The 27,788-nt window shown below is 43.7% G+C and overlaps 1 protein-coding gene across 2 annotated transcripts; it reads right to left on the minus strand.

Moving 5' to 3' along the window:
* Positions 1–739: 739 nt before the first annotated feature.
* On the minus strand, positions 740–20,604 carry LOC115143355 (MYND-type zinc finger-containing chromatin reader ZMYND8-like). Of its 2 annotated transcripts, XM_029683680.2 has the most exons (21): positions 20,479–20,604; positions 14,272–14,342; positions 13,770–13,921; positions 12,752–12,973; positions 12,344–12,457; positions 11,134–11,199; positions 10,707–10,799; positions 10,524–10,611; positions 10,374–10,429; positions 10,213–10,290; positions 9,976–10,091; positions 9,347–9,852; positions 6,652–6,789; positions 6,288–6,446; positions 5,612–6,145; positions 5,014–5,508; positions 3,088–3,287; positions 2,709–2,789; positions 2,521–2,599; positions 2,121–2,360; positions 740–1,992 (listed from the first exon to the last, which is right to left on the minus strand). In XM_029683680.2, the coding sequence occupies exons 1-21, from the start codon at positions 20,490–20,492 to the stop codon at positions 1,823–1,825; spliced, it is 3,672 nt and encodes a 1,223-aa protein (XP_029539540.2). In that variant the 5' UTR covers positions 20,493–20,604; the 3' UTR covers positions 740–1,822. The 2 variants fall into 2 exon arrangements, with proteins under 2 accessions (XP_029539540.2, XP_064857988.1); XM_065001916.1 differs by lacking the exon at positions 11,134–11,199.
* Between the last annotated feature and the right edge of the window lie 7,184 nt (positions 20,605–27,788).

Consider the following 27,788-nt stretch of genomic DNA (forward strand, 5'->3'; position numbering starts at 1 on the left):
ACCTATCTGGACAAGAGGAATACCTATGTAAGAATGCTGTTCATTGACTGTAGCTCAGCATTCAACACCATAGAACCCTCCAAGTTTATCATTAAGGAGGCTGAAGAAATGTTGCTTGTCACCTAAAACCCTCACAAACCTTTACAGATGCACAATTGAGAGCATCCAGTCGGACTGTATCACCGCCTGGTATGGCAACTGCACCGCCCACAACCACAGGGCTCTCCAGAGGGTGGTGCGGTCTGCACAACGCATCACCGGGGGCGTAGTACCTGCCCTCCAGGACACCTACAGCACGCAATGTCACAGGTAAGCCAAAAGATCGTCAAGAACAACCACCCGAGCCACTGCCTATTCACCCCACTACCATCCATAAGGCGAGGTCAGTACAGGTGCATCAAAGCTGGGACCGAGAGACTGAAAAACAGCTTCTTTCTCAAGGCCATCAGACTGCTAAACAGCCATCACTAACACAGAGGCTGCTACCTACATAGACTTGAAATCATTGGCCACTTTATTAAATGGATCATTAGTCACTTTAATAATGCCATTTTGTTTACATATCTTACTCATCTCATACACATACACTGTATTTTATACCATTTATTGCATCTTGCCTATGCTGCTCTGTCATTGCCCATCCATGTATTTATATATTCTTATTCCATTCCTTTACTTAGATTTGTGTGTGTTAGATATTAGATATTTCACCCCAACTGCCATAATAATGGTCAAACAGTTTCAGAACATACTTTATTTATTTACAGAATGTAAACAAACAAGACATTAAATACAACAGAGTTGATTTAGTCACTTCTCTATACAGGGAGGAATGATTCTATTACAGTAGATTGAAGTAGGAAAATAGTTTGAAAATCAAATGACATTTCCTGCTCTCAGATGAGTGAATAAGGTGTAGAGCGCTCAAACCTGACAGACTTGTTCGCTGTAGTTTATCATTTTCAACCAATTATGTGGCAGACACATTGAAAAATGTAACAGCCTTAAATGTAGTGGTGTATTCTGTTACCTCAAAACTAGGCCTGTGTTTGACATAAATATGGTTTATTTCTCAGTGACAACATGCGTATAACACAGAAATATGAATTCAGGACAAATGGCAGCATTATGATGAACATGAGACCCAAGGGAGGAAAGAAAAACATTCCGAAATGGAAAAGCCTATCTTTAAACCATATCTTAATTCAACAGGCAGTATATTGAACATTATCTCTGCAATAAACTGTAGGCAACATTCTGGTATAAATAAATTAACATACACAATTGTAGAAAGAAAAAAAGACATTTGTGTTAACACTCATCTGAAGCCATGTTCCATTCTTGTCCGTTCATATTGAGTTTAGGCATCTGGGTGATTATTGACCAAACTGTCCAGTACCAAAACTTATTATGCACTCCCAATAAATGTTTATTAATATTACAGATAATAATAGATAAACTTTCTATGCATCTTACTCACACACCTACTCCTCAAATTTGGCCATAAAGCTGCTTCTCTGTGAGCTTGCAAAGGGAGTGTAATGTACTGCCTGTTGCTGACAGTGATTGTGAGAACAAGTGGTGCCCTCTAGTGGTTACTTGTCCCACAGGACATTGGACATTCATCTCCTGGAAATACAGTAAGTATTCTTGAGATGGATAAGGATGATTGTAGATTTTTGGGAAAGATAAAATTCCGGTCATTAACAAAAAAAGAGCCTTTGGATTACTCCAGAGCAGCAGCTTGAAAATATAAAGTGTCGATAGTTTTATGTTACAGGTTCAAGTGCAATAACTCAATGGTTGGGGCAAGGGCTCAGTGTTAGGAAAGGCTGACAGTGACATTGTCCTTGCCTTTCTCCACGTTAGAGTCTTTGTCTGTGGGGGCGGATGTCATTCCTCTGGGAGAGGTTTGACCACTTGACTGTCCTGAGGCTTTGTTTGGGCCGTCTGCCGTGGACCCCGATTCAGGCTCTTGCTGTGAGGCTGTCGCTACAAAAGGAGAACAGAAATAACTATGCAATTGTAAGACACTTGATAACTGTAGTCAGTCAGATGGATTCAATATTCTTTAACTAATATCAATTCAGCTTTGAATATGGCTGGTGCGTGTGCGTTACCTGATTGTGTGCAGGACTTCATGTGTTCTGGCCAGTGGGCTTGCTGGCAGGGATAGTCACAGTAGCTGGTGTTCCAGCAGCAGTAGAATATGGCCTCCTTCTTGCAGTTGGCACACCACTGCTTCTTCTTGGTCTCGTCTACTGCCTGTTGTTTCTCCACCTCCATCTGCTTCTTCACCTCCGCCATCAGTCGCTCCCTCTCCTGCTCCAGACTTTGCCTCATCTCCGCCATGGTTAACTCTGCACATGCACACACACAGACAATAACATAACCTTTTCTGTAGAATGTGATTACTTCACCTTCGTCAATGACATTCATTGTTATACTGACAGACAGTCCTTGACCCAGATTTGCCAAGGTCATCTGCAGTTTAAGCTAGAGTAATGCAAAGGTCCTTACCTAGATTGTGCTTCATTTCTGACAGCTCCTGTTGATGAAGCCACTGCAGTTTTTCTATTTCAATTCTCAATCGTCTAATCTGTGTGGGAGAGACAAGGACATACACTCAGACTCCCCAGAGTCATACAGCTAACTATCATAGGCATGGTGGTATTCAGTCCCTCTGAGGGCAACCAGCAGATACCTACCTCTGCTAATGTGTTCCCTGAAGTGTTTTTGGAAAGGTCTGTATACAGCTCAGTCACAGTCCCTTTGATTGTATCCATTATCTGAGGGATAAAGGAGACCTGAAGCAAAAACTTTTCGGAAGTAAGCTTTATGCAATCTCTTTGAATGCAGACCCATCACACTCTTGAATACCCAAGAGGCCAATGACTATTCATACCTTAAATAAAAGATAGATTAAATATATATATTTTTTTGTTATCTATCTGCCATATGTAAAATTGTCCCCCAAAAGTGTGTATGATTCAATAAGCCTTGCTCCAAGCCCCAAACCATAATACTGATAGTGTACAGCCTTCAGCTTGCTTACTCTGGCCATCGATTCAAGCCTCGCATACTTACTTTATTAGTGTACTTCGCAATGTCAGCTGCTACGTCTGCTGATGCGGTGGGGATCTGGAAGTCCCCTGCCATGGAAGATGTGGTGGAGGGGCCACTACCAAATCCAGGGGCTGCTATCATGGCCACAGAGGGTGGGGTACTGGTCACCAGGGTAACAGACGACGTGGACATACTGAGTGGAGGGTCTTTCTGCTGGACAGCTAGAGTAAACAACAAGAACCAAGACTAAATCAGTGACATGGTTTAGACCCTTTCTTCTTTAATGTTGCCGCCCCTATCATCACCAAGCATATCTCTGACCATTTTAACCTGTCTCTCCTCTCTGGGGAGGTTCCCGTTGCTTGGAAGGCAGCCATAGTTCGTCCATTATTTAAAGGGTCAGATCAAGCTGATTCCTAACTGTTATAGGCCCATTTCTATTTTGCCCTGTTTATCAAAAACTTGTCAATCAACTGACTGGCTTTCTTGATGTCTACAGTATTCTCCTGGTATGCAATCTGGTTTCTGCTCAGGTTATGGATGTGTCACTGCAACCTTAAAGGTCCTCAATGATGTCACCGTTGCCCTTGAATCCAATGTTGTGCTGCTATTTCTATTGACTTGCCCAAAGCTTTTGATACGGTAGACCATTCCATTCTTGTGGGTCTGGTTTGCGAACTACCTCTCTCAAAGAGTGCAGTGTATAAAGTCAGAAAATCTGCTGTCTCAGGCATAGCCTGTCACCAAGGGAGTACCCCAAGGATCAACCCTAGGCCCTACGCTCTTCTCAATTTACATCAACAACATAGCTCAGGCAGTAGGAAGCTCTCTCATCAATTTTTATGCAGATGATAGTCTTATACTCAGCTGGCCCCTCCCCAGAATTGGTGTTAAACACTCTACAACAAAGCTTAATTAGTGTCCAACAACTTTCTCTGCCTTTAATAACCTTGTCCTGAATACCTCCAAAACGAAGGTCATGTGATTTGGTAAGAAGAATGCCCCTTTCCCCATAGGTGTGATTACTACCTCTAAGGGTTTAGAGCTTGAGGTAGTCACCTCATACAAGTACTTGGGAGTATGGCTAGATGGTACACTGTCCTTCTCTCAGCACATGTCAAAGCTACAGGCTAAAGTTAAATATTGACTTGGTTTCCTCTATCGTAATGGCTCCTCTTTCACCCCAACTGCCAAACTAACCCTGATTCAGATGACCATCCTACCCATGCTACATTACGGAGACGTAATTTATAGATCGGCAGGGAAGGGTGCTCTCGAGCGGCTAGATGTTCTTTACCATTTGGCCATCAGATTTGCCACCAATGCTCCTTATAGGACACATCACTTCACCCTATACTCCTCTGTAAACTGGTCATCTCTGTATACCCGTCGCAAGACCCACTGGTTGATGCTTATTTATAAAATCCTCTTAAGCCTGACTCCCCCCATCTGAGATATCTACTGCAGACCTCATCCTCCACATACAACACCCATTCTGCCAGTCACATTCTGTTAAAAGGTCCCGAAAGCATACACATTCCTGGGTTGCTCGTCCTTTCAGTTTGCTGCAGCTAGAGACTGGAATGAGAGTCAACAAACACTCAAACTGGACAGTTATCTCTCAATCTCTTCATTCAAAGACCCAATCATGGACACTCTTACTGACAGTTGTGGCTGTTTTGCGTTATGTATTGTTGTCTCTATCTTCTTGCCCTTTGTGCTGTTGTCTGTTCCCAATAATGTTTGTACCATGTTGTGCTGCTGCCATGTTCTGTTGCTACCATGTTGTTGTAATTTTCTGTTGCTACCATGTTGTGTTGTCATGTGTTGCTGCCATGCTATGGTGTTGTCTTCTCTCTTTGTGGTGTTGTCTCTTGTCGTGATGTTTTTTGTCCAATATTTTATTTATTTTTAATAATTTAATTTTCAACTAATACTGTGGTGTACCTTTGACAGATTGCCTGGTCTGGTACCGCGTGCTTTGGGAAGGTTGCTGAGGCAAGGATGAAGATGTTGCAGATGCTGGTGTTTGCGGCATTGTCTGTGGCTGGCCTGGTGATGCTGCCTGCAGCTGAGGCGTATCTGGCTGCTGATTCTGTTGCTGCCGTTGCACCTTCTGCATGTGCCACTTCTGGGAGGAAGTCTGGAACTTGTTGGTGGGGTTCCACACCACCGCCCGCTGCACCACCGGGACAGTCTCCCTGGGCAGCAGAGGGCGCTGTTTCTTCACTGCTGTGGTGGCAGAGGAGGATGTGATGGGGGCCATCGGTAGTGTGGCATTGGGGAGTGTGGTGGGGGCGATGGTGGTGGAAGAAGCAGTAGTGAAGGACACCATGTTTAGAGGAATGGCTAGTGGAGAATGTGATGAATCTTTCATACTGGGGGTTAAGAAATGGGCTGTGTTGTTTTGAGATGGAGTAAGTGAACTTGACAGGGCTTTACCTACAATGGAAAGAAAATATTAATAACAGCATCTGTTTTGGTTAAACTTTTTTCTCGCTTTCATATTTGATCAACTAGTGATAGAGAACAGGAGGACTCTCACCCTCTGTCTTATTGGCTGGTGGATTTTTGGTGGTGCGTGAATCTTTCCTACTCTTCTTCCTGTCTCTGCCCCCCTGGTCCTCCCCCAGGTCAATCACCAGCTCCCTCTCAGAGTCGGAGTCATCCATCACAGAGGGCTGCCTAGCCTCCTGCTTCACCTGGGGCTTCTCTCTGGATGCCGGGGACACTGGGGCTGCTTTTGCTTCCTCTGGGGGCTCTTTGTCCGAGTGTACACCCTGATTCTCTTTAGATAAGGATTCAGAGAGGGTAGATGATGCCCCTGCATCCCCCATGGTTACCATGGCAGTTGCTTGCCCCTTTGTTTTGACCTCATTTAGGCTGGGGGGTAGGGGGTCTTTGGATCCCCTCTTGGAAGGGTCCTTCTCGCCCTTGTCATTGGCCTTTGTGTGTTTGCCTGCCTTAGGTTTCTGTTCCTCGTCGCTGGCGTCACTGTCACTCGAATCTGATTTATCAGAGTCCTCTGAGTCGCTGTGTTCTACTCCCTTATACACATCCTCAGAGATCTCATCTATACCTGTACACAGCAGAGGGGAAATTGGGGTAAATGTATAACGTGGTTGTTTTCATACAAATGGACTAACTGAAAACAAAGTAGTTGACTGGTGCCACTATCTTCGTAAGTGGTGCTTTACTAGCGGTGTGGCGAGTTCACTCACCCAGCTGGGCCTTGCAGCTCTCAATGGTTTTGTCCAGGTTGAGCTGGAAGCGGCTCCTGATCTGTCTCTTGGGTGAGGTGAGGACTGGTGGGGTCCCCTGCTGTTGCTGCTGTACAGTCTCACTCAACTCCTTTAGGTCCATCTCGGCTTTGCTACGGTCTGACAGGCCAGCACACAATATCACAAACAATGTTATTGACTGGTTGAATCCACTCCAATCACTAGACCAAGTAGGAATGCCTCTACATATGGTTAAGGTTTATGGATATGGTTTTGCTGTCATGAAGCCTTTCCCAGGTGTGCTAAATAGGTGAGCTTTGAAGATGATTGTGGTGTGACTGAGGGCAGGTGTGTGGCAGCTCACCCAGGTTGAGGTTAAGGATTCTCCCTGTGAGAGTTGCTTTCTCCTGCTTGGGGACTAGAGCAGGACCCTGGGAGTGGAGCGGTTTAGGGCTGTCATTGGCACCAGAGGCAGGACCAGGTCGAGTGGAAGCAGGTGATGCTGTGGAGAGTGCACAGATACAGTGAGGGGAAAAAGTATTAGATCCCCTGCTGATTTCGTACATTTGCCAACTGACAAATAAATGATCAGTCTATAATTTTAATGGTAGGTTTATTTGAACAGTGAGAGACAGAACAAAAAAATCCAGAAAAACGTTATAAATTGATTTGCATTTTAATGAGGGAAATGAGAATTTGACCCCTCTGCAAAACATGACTTAGTACTTGGTGGCAAAACCCTTGTTGGCAATCAGAGGTCAGACGTTTCTTGTAGTTGGCCACCAGGTTTGCACACATCTCAGGAGGGATTTTGTCCCACTCCTCTTTGCAGATCTTCTCCAAGTCATTAAGGTTTTGAGGCTAACGTTTGGCAACTCGAACCTTCAGCTCCCTCCACAGATTTTCTATGGGATTAAGGTCTGGAGACTGGCTAGGCCACTCCAGGATCTTAATGTGCTTCTTCTTGAGCCACTCCTTTGTTGCCTTGGCCGTGTGTTTTGGGTCATTGTCATGCTGGAATACCCATCCACGACCCATTTTCAATGCCCTGGATGAGGGAAGGAGGTTCTCACCCAAGATTTGACGGTACATGGCCCCGTCCATCGTCCCTTTGATGCTGTGAAGTTGTCCTGTCCCCTTAGCAGAACCCCCCCCAAAGCATAATGTTTCCACCTCCATGTTTGACGGTGGGGATGGTGTTCTTGGGGTCATAGGCAGTATTCCTCCTCCTCCAAACACGGCGAGTTGAGTTGATGCCAAAGAGCTCCATTTTGGTCTCATCTGGCCACAACACTTTCACCCAGTTCTCCTCTGAATCACTCAGATGTTCATTGGCAAACTTAAGACGGGCATGTATATGTGCTTTCTTGAGCAGGCGGGCGTTGCAGGATTTCAGTCCTTCACGGCGTAGTGTGTTACCAATTGTTTTCTTGGTGACTATGGTCCCAGCTGCCTTGAGATCATTGACAAGATCCTCCCGTGTAGTTCTGGGCTGATTCCTCAATGTTCTCATGATCAACTCCACGAGGTGAGATCTTGCATGGAGCCCCAGGCCAAGGGAGATTGACCGTTCTTTTATGTTTCTTCCATTTGCGAATAATCACACCAACTGTTGTCACCTTCTCACCAAGCTGCTTGGCGATGGTCTTGTAGCCCATTCCAGCCCATTATCTTGTCCCTGACATCCTTGGAGGGCTCTTTGGTCTTTGCCATGGCTGAGAGTTTGGAATCTGATTGATTGATTGCTTCTGTGGACAGGTGTCTTTTATACAGGTAACAAGCTGAGATTAAGAGTGCTCAGCTCGTTATCTGTATAAAAGACACCTGGGAGCCAGAAATCTTTCTGATTGAGGGGGTCAAATACTCATTTCCCTCATTAAAATGCAAATCTATTTATAACATTTTTAACATGCGTTTTTCTGGATTTGGTTGTTATTTATACCGAAAACCAGAGTCTAGGTCACTGTTGACTCATCTCTTCAGTGGGTTATATGATTGAGTGTAGTCTGGCCCAGGAGTGGGAAGGTGAACGGAAAGGCTCTGGAGCAACGAACCGCCCTTGCTGTCTCTGCCTGGCCGGTTCCCCTCTTTCCACTGGGATTCTCTGCCTCTAACCCTATTACAGGGGCTGAGTCACTGGCTTACTGGGGCTCTTTCATACCGTCCCTAGGAGGGGTGCGTCACTTGAGTGGGTTGAGTCACCGATGTGAACTTCCTGTCTGGGTTGGCGCCCCCACCCCCCCCTTGGGTTGTGCCGTGGCGGAGATCTTTGTGGGCTATACTCGGCCTTGTCTCAGGATGGTAAGTTGGTGGTTGAAGATATCCCTCTAGTGGTGTGGGGGCTGTGCTTTGGCAAAGTGGGTGGGGCTATATCTTTCCTGTTTGGCCCTGTCCGGGGGTGTCCTCGGATGGGGCCACAGTGTCTCCTGACCCCTCCTGTCTCAGCCTCCAGTATTTATGCTCCAGTAGTTTGTGTCGGGGGGCTAGGGTCAGTTTGTTATATCTGGAGTACTTCTCCTGTCCTATTCGGTGTCCTGTGTGAATTTAAGTGTGCTCTCTCTAATTCTCTCTCTCTCTCTCTCTCTCTCTCTCTCTCGGAGGAGGACCTGAGCCCTAGGACCAAGCCTCAGGACTACCTGACATGATGACTCCTTGCTGTCCCCAGTCCACCTGGCCATGCTGCTGCTCCAATTTCAAATGTTCTGCCTTATTATTATTTGACCGTGCTGGTCATTTACGAACATTTGAACATCTTGGCCATGTTCTGTTATAACCTCCACCCGGCACAGCCAGAAGAGGACTGGCCACCCCACATAGCCTGGTTCCTCTCTAGGTTTCTTCCTAAGTTTTGGCCTTTCTAGGGAGTTTTTCCTAGCCACCGTGCTTCTACACCTGCATTGCTTGCTGTTTCGGGTTTTAGGCTGGGTTTCTGTACAGCACTTTGAGATATCAGCTGATGAACGAAGGGCTATATAAATACATTTGATTTGATTTGTTACAGGATATTTAATATTCCTCTAGGACTCCAGACTATCAGAGAGGCAGTGTGCAGTACCTACCTGTGCAGTCCATGGACTCCTCCCCAGCACTGTAGTGGCTGACTGGGGCTCTAACCGGGCCCTTGTCTGGTGTATCCTGCTCTCCATCAGAGCCTGTGTGAGCAGAGGAGTTGGTGCTCATGGGCGAGCGGGGCATATCTGTCAGGGAGATCCTCCGGCCTGTACTCCCTCCAACTCCACCCATGCCCCCGTCAGACAGCATGCTCCTGGCCAAGGGCATCTTGGGAGATGCCGTCATGTCAAAGTTGAACTTGATCTTCTCCTGCTTCTCGGGTCGGACCGAGCCAGACGAGGGGTTGGCAGGATCCAGCAGCATTTGGTACTGGTTATCAGGGGTGTAGGGTGTCCGGAAGGGGGCATAGTTGAACACTCCAAACTTCTTCCTCATGTTCTCCACGTAGACCTCCATCTCCTGCATGGCACTGTGGAAGATGCTCTTAGTCTTCTTCACAGAAAAGGGAATCTCCCTGGACATGAGGTAGCAGTTGTTTAAGGGGACCCACGCCCTGGAAGGTGAAGAATAATAATACAACGCAACAGCTGAATAGACACAGAGGATAGAGACTGAGAGCTGTGAAATACCAAATGTAATGATGAGTATAAGTGACATAGTTAAGTACCAAAAGTACCTGTCGTGCTGCCCGAAAAAACGAGCATCCACCTGCCCGTCTTTGTCCCGCAGTGCTTTGGCAGGCCAGAATGGAAACCCCTTCAGCTTGGCCCACACGAGAGGGTGAGGATTACTCTGAGCAAAGTAAACAGGTAGACTAGTTATCATACTGAGACCATTATACAGACCACATTCAGTATACACAAGGTACTACAATTCAAATGTATGACTTGTTTAGCACAAGCTTTGAACTCACGCATGGCTCACAGAACCAGTTGTCTCTCTTTTGGCAAGCTGACAGATAGCACTCCGGACAGACCTCAATCTCATTCATCTGAAAGAGAAGAATCATTGTACGTGTAAGAATAATCTCTTCTGAAGGCCTGAAAGAATCTTTGACCACATACCCATACTTACCTCATGTTCACAGATTTTCACTATGACTTTAGCTGTGGCAGTGAGCTTATGATTGCCTAAAATAAGAAGGAAGGTCACAGTGAGTAATCATTACAAACCAGTTATTGATAACCAGTAAAAATCCATTGCAATCAAAACAGGGACACAGACCTCCATTATAAATTATGCAGTTGTGTAAAATCCATTTCACATCTGCCAAGAAAGCTTCAGTGCAGCCATACATTTTCTTTTTTGTATTCTGGAAAAATAAAACAGAAAAGGTCAGTGATCAACCACTGGTGAGGTTTGGGATTGTAGTTCTAACCTCAAAGAAAGAAGAGTACATTTTCTAACCTTCTCCAATGTACCGAGATCCATGGCGTGAAATATATACTCTGCGTAGTCTGGATGCTGTTCCAGAGATACTGGCTTTTGGAAAGGTTCAGTCTGGAGAAGAGACAAAAGAGACGTGCACAGTGAATTAACCTTCATATTCAAATTCCAAATAGGCCACACTTAGACCAAATCCTAACTTGAGACACACTCATAGCTAAAACGTTAATGTAAATATATAATTGCAATTAATTTAGGATTTAAGATTTCAATTGCATCTCAATTTAGGATTAAGCCTTCATTGCATGACCTCCACCACCACAACCCCTACAAACACTCTACCACCCCAGGACAGACAACAGCAACTAAAAACAGACACAAAAACACTCCAAACAGGAGGAAAATAACGGGGGAAATATGATTAGGTCTTTTTTTTGTGTTTGATTACCCAATTAAAAGCCTTTCTCTGCGTGGCGCCTGCATGGGGGGAGTGAGATGACGAGCGTGGTTGGTCCTGAAAAAGAGTAAGAGGGGCAACTGTATCCTCACCACAACACCGCTTTCCAAAATGGACCCTTGGTTCAATGGTTCCTTTGCTCTTTATGTCATTGTAGAGGAGAGGACTGGCTAAAAACAGGCTTGGGTGGTTTAGTGTTGTTAGAACACACTTACTTATGGCTTACCATTTTGTAACCAGAACAGCAAAGGATACTTCAGACTTTGAGTAAATAAATTCACAGTGTATTGGGGAAGGGGCAATGGACCTCACTGATGGAACACAAAATCAGGAGAAATCATTGAGCAGTCTTAAAATCAGACCATATAAACAAGCACACAACCATTCTATTGTGTTTGTGTGAAAGAGTTCTGTTCACTCACATTGGAATTACACTGAGTGTACAAAACATTAGGAACACATTCCTAATATTGAGTTGCATGCCTCTTTGCCCTCAGAACAGTCTCAATTCATCGGGGCATGGACTACAAGGTGTCAAGTGTCCAACAGGGATGCTGGCCCATGTTCACTTCAATGCTCCCCACAGTTGTGTCAAGTTGGCTGGATGTCCTTTGGGTGGTGGACAATTTTTTATAAACACGGGAATGTGTTGATCGTGAAAAACCCAGGAGAGATGTAGTTCATGTCACACTCAAACTGGTGTGCCTGGCACCAACTACAATACCCTGTTCAAAAGCACTTCAATCTTTTGTCTTGGCCATTCACCCTCAATGGCACACATACAAAATCCATGTGTCAGTTGTCTCAAGGCTTAAAAATCCTTCTTTAAACTGTCTCCTCCCCTTCATTTAAGCTGAAGTGGATATTATTTAACAGGTGACATCAATAAGGGATCATAACTTTCACCTGGATTTACCTGCTCAGTCTGCAATTGAAAGTGCAGATGTTCCTAAAGTTTGGTACACTCAGTGTATATGAAGTTTACTAATGCTGATCTCTCTATTCTTCAACAGTTCAATATCTACTGTCAAAACAATTAGTCAATAACAACAGTTAGAAAAGGTAGAAATAAGTAGTTCTTCCATGACAATGTGGTGAGGGTAAAAGCAGAAGCACAAGCCTTTGGAATATGTGCCCTATATACAGTTGATTTAGAATGTTACTGATCAGTCAGTTGGAGGAGGGAGGTCAGTGCACTTACACCTGGCTGTTTCATCTTCTGGAGTGAAAACTTTAGCAGGTAAGACAGCTGGTCTATTGTTAGCATCGTCATTGCTTTACTCTGAGTCTCTATGCACTCTGCAACTGTTATTTTCTGAAAGAAAAGAAATAATATTTTGTTAGCACGATGTTAGCTTCAAATGTATATTCCCATTTCAAAGGATATTCCCAGTATCAAGCCTCATTTTACTACCTTGACCACATCTTATACCAACATGGTCAGAATTTCTTGTAACTCCAAGATTTTTCTCAACTCTGTAAATTCCATAAAATAGGGATGTCTGTCATCATGGTCCAGCCTCAAGCCCCAGCCTCCCATGCATTTTAAGGTTCTAAAGTTGTCTTCCTGGTAGACAACTGGTTTTCGGTCCCACCCACAAGCGAGTACCTCACATTCAGGGCAGAACCAGTCACCCTCGGGCTCTGCGGGCAGTTTGAGGCACTTGGCGTGGTACACCCTCGGGCAGAGCTCACAGCAGAGCACCTGGCCCTCGCGGTGGCACAGCCAGCAGTAGAAGTCATTCCTGCCGTCCTGCGGCACAACATCAACAGGGTCTGTGGTGAGTGCTGGCTGCTTCACATAGTAAAAGGGACCATGTCTTAGTTCTGACTGAAATGCAGGCAAGAGAAAGAGAACGTTTGGGGTTTCAAAAATCAGGTGTGAGATTACATGAGCAGCATTGCAGACATGAAAAAAACAATTACAAATATGTTTTTCAAAAAAGACAATCTACATAGTAACTGTCCAAAACAGACTGCTTAGAACCCTGTATTGCGACATAAGGCATTAAAACATTGATTAATTGACCGTTCCTGGTATCAGACTGGAAGAGAATCATTACTGTAGATTATATTACAAATCCCCTTTCAAAGGTCAAGACAGTGAAAAGGATAAGTTTGAGAAACTAGCCTTTAGTATCGCTTACAGATTGGATCTAATAAGCAGTCTGTTTTGGTCCACACCTGTTACTTTTTTTGCATTGAGACAAGCTTTGATCCATGGCTTTTAAGCCCAGGTTGCTATTGTAATTTACAATTTATAAAGATAAGTGCTAATCATTAATAGTCTCAGTGTGAGTGAGCAACAGCCGAAGCATCACCAATCACTTGATTTCAGTAGGCAGAATTTGCAAAAACAAGCATTCAAACACATTAATGAAACAATTATTTAGATACATCTTATTACATTAGTATTAGGCCATATAGGCTTACTGTAACACTATAAGAAAAGATCAACCTCATGGTGTCAAACATAAAATAGTCCCATGGCATACCAAAAGACAACGGGAACAGAAAATGTTATACACAGGTTTTTTAGTAGGATATATTTCAGTGTAACAGAAACCCAGCAGCCTCTGAAAGCACAACAGTGTGAGCACAGAGGAGAGTGCAGGGGGAGGTCGCACCTGGTCTTTACTGCTGCTGACCGCTCCTGGTTTCTTCTTCTTTTTGACCGGACTGGGGGAGGTTTCAGCCGGGGAGTGACCATTAGACGAGTGAGGGGGGCTGGGCACCTTGCGTTTCTGGGCCGCCCGCTCCACTGACCCAGGGTCCGAAACTGCAGGGAGGGGGTCAAATGTCAGGCAAGCCAACATGACAGATGTATTATTTCCCAGAAGAAAGTGCATGTTCTGGCCATAGAATAGTAGATGTTCATTGTTTTCATACAGTACAGAAGATAAAAACCGGTTACCATAGTGATAAGACATGACAGCGATATGAACAGAAGCAGCACATTAGCCTCCATCTTGTACCGTGTGTGATTCAGCTCTGTACCAGACACATACATACAGTAGCCTACACTCAACATGGGAGCAATTAAATAAAGCCTTTCACCACCCCCACATACTGCCTGTAGGCATAGGCATAAATAGGTGAAAGTACAGCTCAGCTTTCAGTGTTTCTCACCTTTGGATCGTGTAGATATCTCCATCCCCTCTACTGCATCCGACTCAGTCTTCACCTCCTCCTCAGCCAAACTGGCAGAGAAAAGAGATGCACTATTAAAGCCCTATTATGACAATACCTACAGAAAGACTCCCAACATAAATCAATTCATCCAATGCCTTTTCACAGTTTGACTCGCACAATGTTTACACCAGACATTGCTTCATCTACAGTATGCACGTGGTTTCGCAACACCATCTACTAAGTAACAATCATAAATCACACTGTATAAAAGCATCTGCTGAAATACTTGTGTGTAAATGTGAAACCAAAGTCTCACAAATCTGATTTGTGTGGATCTAGTATCATTTTCAGAGGAAAGACAATCCTGTCTGGCTGTAAAGGTCTGCTTCAACACTGACCTACTCTCTCGGGTCTCACTACAATGGGGTTATTCTTAGAGTGAGAGTCCATTTGGCCCGGAGGCAAACTCTGTCTAAACCAATCCTGACTGGACACAGACACACACTGTTCGCTTTGGTGCAGAGGTATCATAAATCTACAGGCTATGGCCAGCAAGAGTCCCTCTCTTATTGGGAGAAGGACAATGTCTAGTAAAGCAGTGTTCTAATGTTCAGTTCCAGAGTGTGAAACTGACAGAATGTGATTAGGTTGAAGGTCAACAATCATCTGTCAGTGCCTCAGAACAATGTCCCAGGGATTAGATGTGCTTTTCTGGAGCCATGCATTTCATAACATGGAGTTGAATCCTATCTACACATGAACTCAAACCCATAAATCATGCATTGATGTCAAAAGTGGATTTCTCAAATGGACAAATTACACACAGACACATCTACTGGAATTGACTGGGTATGGATGTTATGTAACTAACGGCCAAATGCGTTCTAGTTTCAAACTCAACATGGGGTCGTTCCATATGATTTCAATTACTCTGATTGCACCTCTTTTGATTTGAACAAAACCTTCCATACATGTTTGCCCATGGTAGAAAGAGCCTTTTTGAACCTGAACACAAACATTCAGGAGCGAGAGGTGCTCAAAGAAGACCCATTTTGCATACCCCATTCTACCATGAGACATCCGTGTCTTCCCTAAAAAAGACAAACGTTTGAGTTTGATATAATTTGAAAGTTTACAAACAGGGTTGTGAAACTATTTTATGATTGAAAATGTTTTTTTAATGTTTTAAATAAAAACTAAATTTTCAGCTTTAGCATCAATTACCCCAAAACAAACGTATGTGGACACCCCTTCTAATTAGTGGATTTGGCTATTTCAGCCACACCCATTGCTGACACATGTATAAAATCGAGCACGCCGCCATGCGATCTCCATAGACAAACATTGTCAGTAGAATGGCCCGTACAGAAGTGACTTTCAACATGGCACCGTCATAGGATGCCCGTCTTTCCAACAAGTCAGTTTGTCAAATTTCTGCCTTGCTAGAGCTGCCCCAGTCAACTATAAGTGCTGTTACTGTGAAGTGGAAACGTCTAGGAGCAACAACAACTCAGCCGCAAAGTGGTAGGCCACACAAGCTCACAGAACGGGACCGCAGAGTGCTGAAGCGCGTAAAAATCGATGCCAAGCGTCGGCTGGAGTGGTGTAAAACTCACCTCCATTGGACTGGAGCAGTGGAAATACATTCTCTGGAGTGATGAATCATGCTTCACCATCTGGCAATCCGACGGACAAATCTGGGTTTGGCAGATGCCAGGAGAACGCTACCTGCCCGAATGCAGTGCCAACTTTAAAGTTTGCTGGAGGAGGAATAATGGTCTGGGGCTGTTTTTCATGGTTCGGGCCCCTTAGTTCCAGTGAAGGGAAATCTTAACACTAGAGCATACAATGACATTATTGACAATTCTGTGCCTCCAATGTCTTGGCAACAGTTTGGGGAAGGACCTTTCCTGTTTCAGCATGACAATTCCCGTGCACAAAGCGAGGTCAATACAGAAAAGGTTTGTCGAGATCGGTGTGGAAGAACTTGACTGACCTGCACAGACCATCTAAACCCCATCAAACACCTTTGGGATGAATTGGAACACTGACTGCGAGCCAGGCCTAATCGCCCAACATCAGTGCCCAACCTCACTAATACCTTTGGCTAAATAGAAGCAAGTCCCCACAGCAACGTTCCAACATATAATGGAAAGCCTTCCCAGAAGAGTGGCGGCTGTTATAGCAGCAAAGGGGGGACCAACTCCATATTAATGGACCTGATTTTGGAATGAGATGTCGGGATGCAGGGGTCTGAAGGGATAGATCCACTATTTCTATGGTTGAAATGACACTCACCCTGCATTAAAGAAAATGCTATGTCTCAACCAATGGTAGGCAGAACAAACACTTCAGATAATGTAAAATAGGGTTTAAAAATGTGAGTTTATGCCTTTTTAGATAAATGTTAAAGCTTAAAAAAATAACAATTGTTTAAACACTTTTTTCAATAAATCATAGAATAGTTTGACAAACCTGTTGGTAATCTAAAAATGATATCAAACTCAACCGTTCGCATCAGTCATGAATCCTGAGCCCACAACCATTGGGCCCCAATACCTACTGAGACAGGTCAAGGCTAAACTGAGGCCAGGGGCAATGGAGAACCATCAGCTCTAAAACTGCATGGTGACTACAATGCCATAGTCGTTTCCCTCTAAAATGCGACTACCCCAGTCTCATGCGTTTTATATCCCTCAAGTCAAGAGAGAAGCAACTTAAACATTACTGTTTCATTGTCTTGAACAAACACAGCCCCAGCCCTATGAACACATCATTTAAATGCACACTTCCTTGAATTTAAAAAAAGGTACTTTCTTGTGGGAAAGCCACTGCTTCATAAGAAAACGGTCAAACAGGTTTTACGCAGTATCAGCTCAACATGAACATCCTCATTTCATCAGACACCAATGTGTCGATACCCTTGTTTCAGACACACACAAAAATTACGGCACAAGCTACTGTCTCACAGCTCAGATGGGTTCAATTTCACCAGATTTTTATTTAGCTCTTGGAGAGAGCAGCATAATTAGAATGCGAAAGTGTGGGATACAAAGACAGCAGCTCCCTGTTAGAGAAGCAAATGCAGTCCCTTTTCCACCATTTCTTTATCACCCCTCTCTGTCTCTCTCTTTTCCATCTCGGGGGCAGAAAATTACAGAGACAGAGCACTGGCTTTACTGGCCTGCACCTCTGATAAAGGCTTTCAGCACAGACAGAGTCTGCCTCAGCAACATCCCCTTCTCATCCGGTCAGATACGCAGAGCAAGAGACAGTGAAAACACACTAAATCAATGCCTCCAACACCCTTCTTGTAGTTAAAACATTTCCGAAAATACATTATTTTCATTAATATAGTGATATAATCCCTCCCACGCCCTCTCTGACAGAACACCCATGCTTCAATGTAGGAAATTGACAGCATACCTTTTTTTCTCTCTTTACGCACAGAATACAGATTCTTCAGCCTTTTTTAATTGTTATTCTTTCTTATTTGTATTTTTTTGAGGCCGGTGGGGGATGAGGCAAAGATTGGTGCAGAATTTCCCAGAAGGGCCTTGCTCTCCCTGCTGCTCTCTCTGCGATTGTCAATCTTTAACCTCAGCTGTGGACTGCCGATTGGTTTGAGCGCCACACGGAGGTGCCTGATTGGGCGCCTGGCTCAGAGTGCCACACAGGCTCTCTTCTCCCCTATCTCCTCAGACACTGTGCTGCAATGCAGAGAGGATTTCTCCTCACTATCACAAAACCTCTGGAACCAAGTCCCTCACTCCCTCAAAGCCCATATAGTCCTCACTGGTTGTGTGCATTTTCTAAAACATGGGGGATGCAGTTACACAGGCAAAAAGGGAGCGTATCAGATTCCCTCCAATCTCACTCCACAGTTATGAGGCAGTGTGTGTGGCGTCCATTTTGAAGACATTCCCTTATTGCCTGCCTGCTGAGAACACTGCACACACAGCTCCAGTCGAGACGAGCTGCTGTAGAGATCACACACAGCTTACCAGTAGACCGGCTCACAGGAATGCAGGAAGGGCCTTACACTGAGCACAAAGACAGGGCTGAAAATGTCACAGGCCTCAAAATCAAAATGGTCGGCTATGGTTAAGACTGGAGAACATGCTGCCAACACCCTTTTCTTCCCAGTCCAACACTTTCCTACTGGCTTTTCTTCTGGACCTTTACAATGTGTCTATACTTGTAACCAACAGTGGTATTGCTATTACTTATTTTATTCTGCCAGTGCCACTTTGAACCATACTTTCTATTTGTATTTAAATAAATACTAATGCTGCCATTAAAAATATTATGTTACGGAGAACAAATCTGAATGACATGAAGGTCGTTAGAAAAGGTCAGACAACACAGGTGTGGTGAATAAAAGCAGAAGTGGCAGCATGAATTGGTTTTTTTGTTTGGACCATTATTACAAAGCACAGTTGGTCGTAGCTCTAGAAAACCCTTCTCTCCGTAGGGTTTTCAGCTGTTAGCTTCGCCCACTGCTGGCCATGTGAACTACAATTCTGATGCCGTATTAGAAACATCAATAATCATTGCTTGCTAAGCGGTTTTCGAAACATATGGCCCTTATCTTTCATATCAGTGATAAAGCATCTTTCAAATAAAAAAGATACACTTACTGTAACGTTATCAGATTTTCACAGATCCATACACTGTGTGCCTCCAGTTGACTAACTACACTTCCTCTCCAGCTATGCTGACACACAGGTGCACGGTAGATAGCTATTTAGCACAGGTGGTCACCTTTGTTTTCTGTCGGTCTTCCTTAAAAAGCCCTGTAACATGGCGAAATGGCCGTGTGGGAATACTAATAAAAGGTGTGTATTAATTGAACCTTTTGTGTTTAGAAAAGTATTTCTCGCTGATATGAAATATATGTTTCTTATGTTTCCAAAACAACTGTTATACCTGACCTTGCTGTAAAAGTTAACAAAAGTCCGCCAAGAAGAAGATACATTGATCAATGGGCGCTAAAGGTACTTAGCGTCTATCAATGGGTTAAGTAGGTGGCAGCACCTCAAATCCTCACGCCAGACAGGAATGAAGAGATTATGGGCATTACCAAAGACCATTCACAAAAAGGGACTGGATGAAAAGGTTTGCTCTCCATTCAATTCATTAAGAAGAACCATTGTACGGTAAAAAGTCATGTGTTTTGACTCCATGAATTAGAGGCAATTGGCGTTACATGCCAGAAATAAAGGAATAATATGATAGTTTGCATGGTTGTTGACAAAACATCTGCCGACATACATCGTTGGTCTGTGTGTGAATTATATGAGTTCCACTACAGAATTAAATATTCTTATATCCTTCTTGGGATAATGATATTTTTTATGTCCAAGGTTGTCTGAAACAGCCCTGCTTCCCTTCGTCAGGCTTCACATGATATCACCCAGAGTGCCTAGAGCCAAGGCACAGAAAGGGGAAGCTCTCTGAAATGGCTGCCACTCACAGCAAAGAGAAAGCAGTGAACTGAAAAAGACCATTAGGCAGACTTTCTCACCAGATACTAAACCTTTGAGGAATATAATCTAACATTCAGAGAGATTTTAGTTAGTTGTTCAATATACAAATCCCATTCAATAATTAAACATGCTAAAACCTGTAGATATAAACAGTAGTCTGGGAAAAGACTGAACAGCCATGAGAATATGCCATTTTAATAGTTGCTCTTGTAAAGATAAAGATTGCTTTCCTGCTTAAAAGGGCATATGATTAAAAGCAGTGCCCTGCTCTAATACCACTAAGGCCTAAATCATTCTTGCTGAGCTGTCTCTTTACCATCTGTTAAATCCACTGGGATCCCATCTTGAATGTTACAGCTCTCACCTCCCCACACCTTCCATTTTGACTGTACAGGCCTGTGACAGTCATAAACCCTTACAACCTGACAGCCAAGCCAAACAGATCAATCCTGTTCCTTATTCCAACAGGAATATATTCCTCTTGCCATGCTATATTCTGTAAAAAGGTAGTAAAACAGGCTGACCCGTATGTGATCAGAGACATAACCAGCAGAGGCAGCCTGCTGTGCTGTACTCTGCTCTCCTGCCAGGCTCCACTACTGTGCTGTGGGGACTCTTCCCCCTCTCTCCCTGAGACAAACCTATATTCCCAAGGCACAGAACATACACAGTAGCTGGTAGCTTATTAAAGTGAAATAATGAAAAGCAAGCTTACCTCTGTGGATGCATGGCTAAAAAACTCAGTGTTTTATGTCAATGCTTATTAAAACATGGAGGACAGCCCTCTGTCCTCACCCTGCTCAGAGCACAGCCACGGCTCTCCAGGCTGGCCGATCGGCTGCTAGGATAGATACCAAGCTGTGAGTGGCCTGCTCTCACTGGCAGGATGTAAGGCTGCAGCTGATTGGCTGGGGCATTTCCTGACTGCTAATCTTTTGTTCTGCACAGGCAGGCAGGCAGGAGAAGCGTTGTGGACAGAGGGAGAAACAAGGCCCAAATCACAAAATAAACCATTTCACAGCACAGAACATCCAATAAAACCACATGGTGCTGCAATCCATGCTTGACCCGTCTATATCACAAGGACATTTGGTTGTATTTCACAAAATCCAACAACAGGGGCATGAATACTGGAAAGGCCCAAGGCCACATGTTTCAGAAAAGGCCTGTTTCATAGATCCCACCCTTAAGCTAAAATCCTCCGCAGTGAAAAAGTGTTGCACAAATACATGAGAGCAAACAAACAGTGAGACAGTCAGTGAGGTCGATCTGCAGTTTCCCCCTCTTGTAACTGAGATGAACTTGTCCAAAAGCCAACTGAACATCAACACATTACATAACAGTGCAAACAGAGAAAAAAAATGTAGATGACTTACTATTTTGGAGACAGAAGTTAACACCAAGTTCTTATGCGCCATCTCATTCTAAAGTGGTCACATAAACATATACTTTTTATGAACAGATAAGTGATGATTTTATCTAATAAAATAAATACATAATTGCAGGAACTTTTTATGTGATGCTATGGGTATTTACCAATTATGTTTCTTTGGCAAGTCTGACTAATCAGGTTTTCAAACCTGTACAGTAGGCCAATACTCCAATGTTATTACCTCACTAACACAATACTATAATTGTGATTTGTCTGCTTTCCTAAGGGACATTTTCTTTAAAGAAACAAACTAAACTGTGGCCTATTTTTTTTCTTTACCTTTATCTAACTAGGCAAGTCACTTAAGAACAAATTCTTATTTACAATGTCAGCCTACTCCGGCCAAACCCAGACGACGCTGGGCCAATTGTAAACTGCCCTATGGACCTCCCAATCACAGCCAGATGTGATACAGCTGGGATTCAAACCAGGGACTGTAGTGATGCAATGCCTTAGACCGCTGTGTCACTCGGGAGCCTATAGCAGAAAGGAGAAATCAAATGAAATTTTTAAATGTAGGGTATTCCTCTCTGCAGTTTGACAATGTACAGTAGTGCCTAGGTCCCTGTGCCGATAACATTTCATTTTTGCCCTCATCGGTACACTGAATGGCACATTGCATTTGTTAAAACTACACAGGGTACCTGTTTATTCACCGTGAGACATTTTGCCTCGTCCCTTTTGCCTGAATAGACAGCTCCATTGTTCATTGTTGGCACCTTGTAGACCATGGACTGTAAAAACATATTATATATATATAATGTGTATCAGATGTATCACATCTGGCTGTGATATATATATATATATATACACACACTGCTCAAAAAAATAAAGGGAACACTTAAACAACACAATGTAACTCCAAGTCAATCACACTTCTGTGAAATCAAACTGTCCACTTAGGAAGCAACACTGACTGACAATAAATGTCCACATGCTGTTGTGCAAATGGAACAGACAACAGGTGGAAATTATAGGCAATTAGCAAGACACCCCCAATAAAGGAGTGGTTCTGCAGGTGGTGACCACAGACCACTTCTATGTTCCTATGCTTCCTGGCTGATGTTTTGGTCACTTTTGAATGCTGGCGGTGCGTTCACTCTAGTGGTAGCATGAGACAGAGTCTACAACCCACACAAGTGGCTCAGGTAGTGCAGCTCATCCAGGATGGAACATCAATGCGAGCTGTGGCAAGAAGGTTTGCTGTGTCTGTCAGTGTAGTGTCCAGAGCATGGAGGCGCTACCAGGAGACAGGCCAGTACATCAGGGGACGTGGAGGAGGCCGTAGGAGGGCAACAACCCAGCAGCAGGACCGCTACCTCCGCCTTTGTGCAAGGAGGAGCAGGAGGAGCACTGCCAGAGCCCTGCAAAATGACCTCCAGCAGGCCACAAATGTGCATGTGTCTGCTCAAACGGTCAGAAACAGACTCCATGAGGGTGGTATGAGGGCCCGACATCCACAGGTGGGGGTTGTGCTTACAGCCCAACACCGTGCAGGACGTTTGGCATTTGCCAGAGAACACCAAGATTGGCAAATTCGCCACTGGCGCCCTGTGCTCTTCACAGATGAAAGCAGGTTCACACTGAGCACATGTGACAGACGTGACAGTCTGGAGATGCCGTGGAAAACGTTCTGCTGCCTGCAACATCCTCCAGCATGACCGGTTTGGCGGTGGGTCAGTCATGGTGTGGGGTGGCATTTCTTTGGGGGGCCGCACAGCCCTCCATGTGCTCGCCAGAGGTAGCCTGACTGCCATTAGGTACCGAGATGAGATCCTCAGACCCCTTGTGAGACCATATGCTGGTGCGGTTGGCCCTGGGTTCCTCCTAATGCACGACAATGCTAGACCTCATGTGGCTGGAATGTGTCAGCAGTTCCTGCAAGATGAAGGCATTGATGCTATAGACTGGCCCGCCCGTTCTCCAGACCTGAATCCAATTGAGCACATCTGGGCCATCATGTCTCGCTCCATCCACCAACGCCACGTTGCACCACAGACTGTCAGGAGCATGCCCAGGCGTTGTAGGGAGGTCATACAGGCACGTGGAGGCCACACACACTACTGAGACTCATTTTGACTTGTTTTAAGGACATTAAATCAAAGTTGGATCCAACTGTAGTATGGTTTTCCACTTTGATTTTGAGTGTGACTCCAAATCCAGACCTCCATGGGTTGATAAATTTGATTTCCATTGATAATTTGTGTGATTTTGTTGTCAGCACATTCAACTATGTAAAGAAAAAAGTATTTAATAAGAATATTTCATTCATTCAGATCTAGGATGTGTTATTTTAGTGTTCTCTTTATTTTTTGAGCAGTGTATATATATATATATATTAATAGGTGTAGCCAAGAGCTGTAGTTCTGCCGAACCTGAAAGAGAACAGTGACCTCTTGTGGAGCCAAATGTGAAAGGGCATTGCATGATGTCACCCCTCCCTGACCTCTTAGCGAGTTGCAACAGAAAAATGCATTTCCATTAAAAGTCCTACTTCTTTGAAACGACAAAGGCTATTAACAATTTAGTCAGCTGTATATATATATTATAAGTCAAAAGTTTGGACACACCTACTACTTCAAGGGTTTTTTCTTAATTTGTACTATTTTCTATATTGTAGAATAATAGTGAAGACATCAAAACTATTAAATAACAAATATGGAATCATGTAGTAACCAAACAAAAGTGTTCAACAAACCAAAATATATTTCATATGAAATTATTCAAGTCTTTGCATTCTCTCAACCAGCTTCATGAGGTAGTCACCTGGAATACATTTCAATTAACAGGTGTGTTTGTTCAAAGCAAAACAGTGTAATTTCTTTCCTTCTTAACATATTTCAGCCAATCAGTTGAGTTGTGACAAGGTAGGGGTGGAATACAGAAGAAAGCCTTATTTGGTAAAAGACCAAGTCCATATTAAGGCAAGAACAGCTCAAATTAACAAAGAGAAACCGAAAATCCATCATTACTTAGACAGGAAGGTCAGTCAATGTGGAAAATTTCAAGAACTTTTCAGGTTTCTTCAAGTGCAGTCGCAAAAACCATCAAGAACTATGATGAAACTGGCTCTAATGAGGAAAGGAAGACCCAGCGTTACCTCTGCTGCAGAGGATCATTTCATTAGAGTTAACTGCACCTCAGATTGCATCCCAAATAAATGATTCACAGAGTTCAAGTAACAGACACATCTCAACATCAACTGTTCAGAGGAGACTGCGTGAATCAGGCCTTCACGGTCGAATTGCTGCAAAGAAACCACAACTTTTTTATTTAACCTTTATTTAACTAGGCAAGCCAACTAAGAACAGATAATTATTTACTGCAGTGATGCGCCATCCCATCTGGTTTGTGCTTAGTGGGACTATCATTTGTTTTTCAACAGGACAAAGACCCAACACATCTACAGGCTGTGTAAGGGCTATTTGACCAAGAGGAGAGGGATGGAGTGCTGCATCAGATGACCTGGCCTCCACAATCACCCGACCTCAACCCAATTGAGATGGTTTGGGATGAGTTGGACCGCAGAGTGAAAGAAAAGCAGCCAACAAGTGCTCAGCATATGGGGGTACTCCTTCAAGACTGTTGTAAAAGCATTCCAGGTGAAGCTGGTTGAGAGAATGAAGAGTGTGCACAGCTGTCATCAAGGCAAAGGGTGGCTACTTTGAAGAATATAAAATATAATTAGATTTGTTTAACACATTTTTGGTTACTACCTGATCCTATATGTCTCATTTCATAGTTTTGATGTCTTCACTATTATTCTACAATGTAGAAAATAGTACAAAATAAAGAAAAACCCTTGAATGAGTAGGTGTGTCCAATCTTTTGACTGGGACTGTATATAAAATCAGCAAAAAGAAAAGTCCCTTTTTTAGGACCCTGTCTTTCAAAGATAATTCGTAAAAATCCAAATAACTTCACAGATCTTCATCGTAAAGGGTTTAAACACTGTTTCCCATGCTTCAATTAACCATAAACAATTAATGAACATGCACCTGTGGAACGGTCGTTAAGACACTAACAGCTTGCAGACGGTAGACAATAAGATCACGGTTATGAAAACTTAGGACACTAAAGAGGCCTTTCTACTGACTCTAGAAAACACCAAAAGAAAGATGCCAAGGGTCCCTGCTCATCTGCGTGAACGTGCCTTAGGCATGCTGCAAGGAGGCATGAGGACTGCAGATGTGGCCAGGGCAATAGATTTTAATGTCCGTACTGTGAGATGCCTAAGACAGCGCTACACGGACAGCTGATCATGCTCACAGTGGCAGACCATGTGTAACAACACCTGCACAGGATCAGTACATCCGAAAATCACACTTGCAGGACAGGTACAGGATGGCAACAACTGCCCGAGTTACACCAGAAACGCACAATCTCTCCATCAGTGCTCAGACTGCCTACAATAGGCTGAGAGAGGCTGGACTCACCAGACATCACCGGCAACAACGTCACCTATGGGCACAAACCCACCGTTGCTGGACCAGACAGGACTAGCAAAAAGTGCTCTTCACTGATGAGTCGCGGTTTTGTCTAACCATGGGTGATGGTCGGATTCACGTTTATCGTCAAAGGAATGACCGTTACACAGAGGCCTGTACTCTGGAGCGGGATCGATTTGGAGGTGGAGGGTCCGTCATGGTCTGGGGCGGTGTGTCACAGTATCATCAGACTGAGCTTGTTGTCATTGCAGGCAATTTCAACTCTGTGCGTTACAGGGAAGACATCCTCCTCCCTCATGTGGTACCCTTCTTGCAGGCTCATCATGACATGACCCTCCAGCATGACAATACTACCAGCCATACTGCTCGTTCTGTGCGTGATTTCCTGCAAGACAGAAATGTTGTGTTCTGCCATGGCCAGCGAAGAGCCCTGATCTCAATCCCATTGAGCAAGTCTGAAAATATCTGGGAACTTGCAGGTGCCTTGGTGGAAGAGTCGGGTAACATCTCACAGCAAGAACTGGCAAATCTGGTGCAGTCCATGAGGAGGAGATGCACTGCAGTACTTAATGCAGCTGGTGGCCACACCAGATACTGACTTACTTTTGACCCCCCCTTGTTCAGGGACACATTATTCAATTTCTGTTAGTCACATGTCTATGGAACTTGTTCAGTTTATGTCTCTGTTGTTGAATCTTATGTTCATACAAATATTTACACATGTTAAGTTTGCTGAAAATAAACGCAGTTGACAGTGAGAGGACGTTTCTTTTTTTGCTGAATATATATATATATATATACACACACGTGGATATCTAGCCACACTAGGCCAAGCTAATTAGTTCAACTGGTAACGTTAGCAGTAGGCTAATTGCCAGGTGCAAAATAATTAACTGAAATCTTACTTGGCCAGTTATGAGAATAATTAAACTGCTGAAAAAGCTTTTCATAAGTATCGCTGGCGATATGAGAAAAATACTCACCAAAAGTCTCACTTGAAATTAGACTGGGCTATGACCACTATTCGACCAACATTTGAATAGGATTTGAACTAGTCTAGGCAACCGATAGTTCATGGGCGCTAGATCTGCACTATGCTATGGGCTGTCTGAGCTAGATTTCACATGCACACTAATAATTCGATATTAAACTGTTGATGGCTGTAGGCCATGGTTATGTAAACACCGTGATCTGCTTATCTTAATTGGCCTTAAGTCAAAATCGAAGTAAGCATAGGTTGCTTAGAAAACCAGGTGTTTTAATCGATCTTTCGAATTATTAGGACATTTAAACAGTTTAATGGTGTATTTGATCTGCGCATGTGCTCGCCCCCGTAGCGCAAGCCTTCCTCTTTAACGAGAGACGACTCGTCTTTTTTCATTGATAAATACTGAACCAAACATGTTAGTTCGATATAAAATTGCGCGACTAAAATCTCCTCGGCAAAAACGTAAAAATCAATTAAATATTTATTTAGTTATCATAGATTAATTCAGTCTATTTTTGGACGTGTATACTGGCTACAGCGTCTTAAAATGGACAAGCAGCACTATTGCCGTTTTTTAAATCGTTTTTCAAGCTAAGGTATTTTCATGCGAGCACTCTCGCTCGGTTCGCCAGCCGAAGTGAACCATGCTGAAGCCTAACAACTCAGTTACTGATGCCAATATCACGTTGAACATGATGAAATGACTAATTGAATATTTAAAAGTCTGTATTAAATATGTATCAATTATTTTTTGTCAAGTACAGTTTACATCAGGTATAAAAGATGCAGTAAAATGCTTATATGCTATGTCAAGTATGACTTTCAAATATAAAGTGTCTAAAGGCAGTTGAAAAGGTATATAAAGGCAGTTGAACAAATAGTAGGGTGAATTCGGTTTAAGTGGGCCACTTTTTGCATTTCCAGCTTCTGTAACCTCTTTCGAAATCTATGCAACATATTAGCCAACACAAGATACATTTCTGAAATCCTTAACATGTTTCCTAATCATAAAAACAACATGTTGATATATTCACAGATGACACATTTGTGTACGCTGAGTCAAACCCATGTTTTCAGTTCACATTTGGTAGACTGGGACAGCAGGTTAGAGAAACTGGGACACCATTATTATACACTACCGGTCAAAAGTTTAAGAA

Source organism: Oncorhynchus nerka, linkage group LG15 (genome assembly GCF_034236695.1).
Source record: "Oncorhynchus nerka isolate Pitt River linkage group LG15, Oner_Uvic_2.0, whole genome shotgun sequence".
In the NCBI taxonomy this organism is placed as follows: Eukaryota; Metazoa; Chordata; class Actinopteri; order Salmoniformes; family Salmonidae; genus Oncorhynchus; species Oncorhynchus nerka.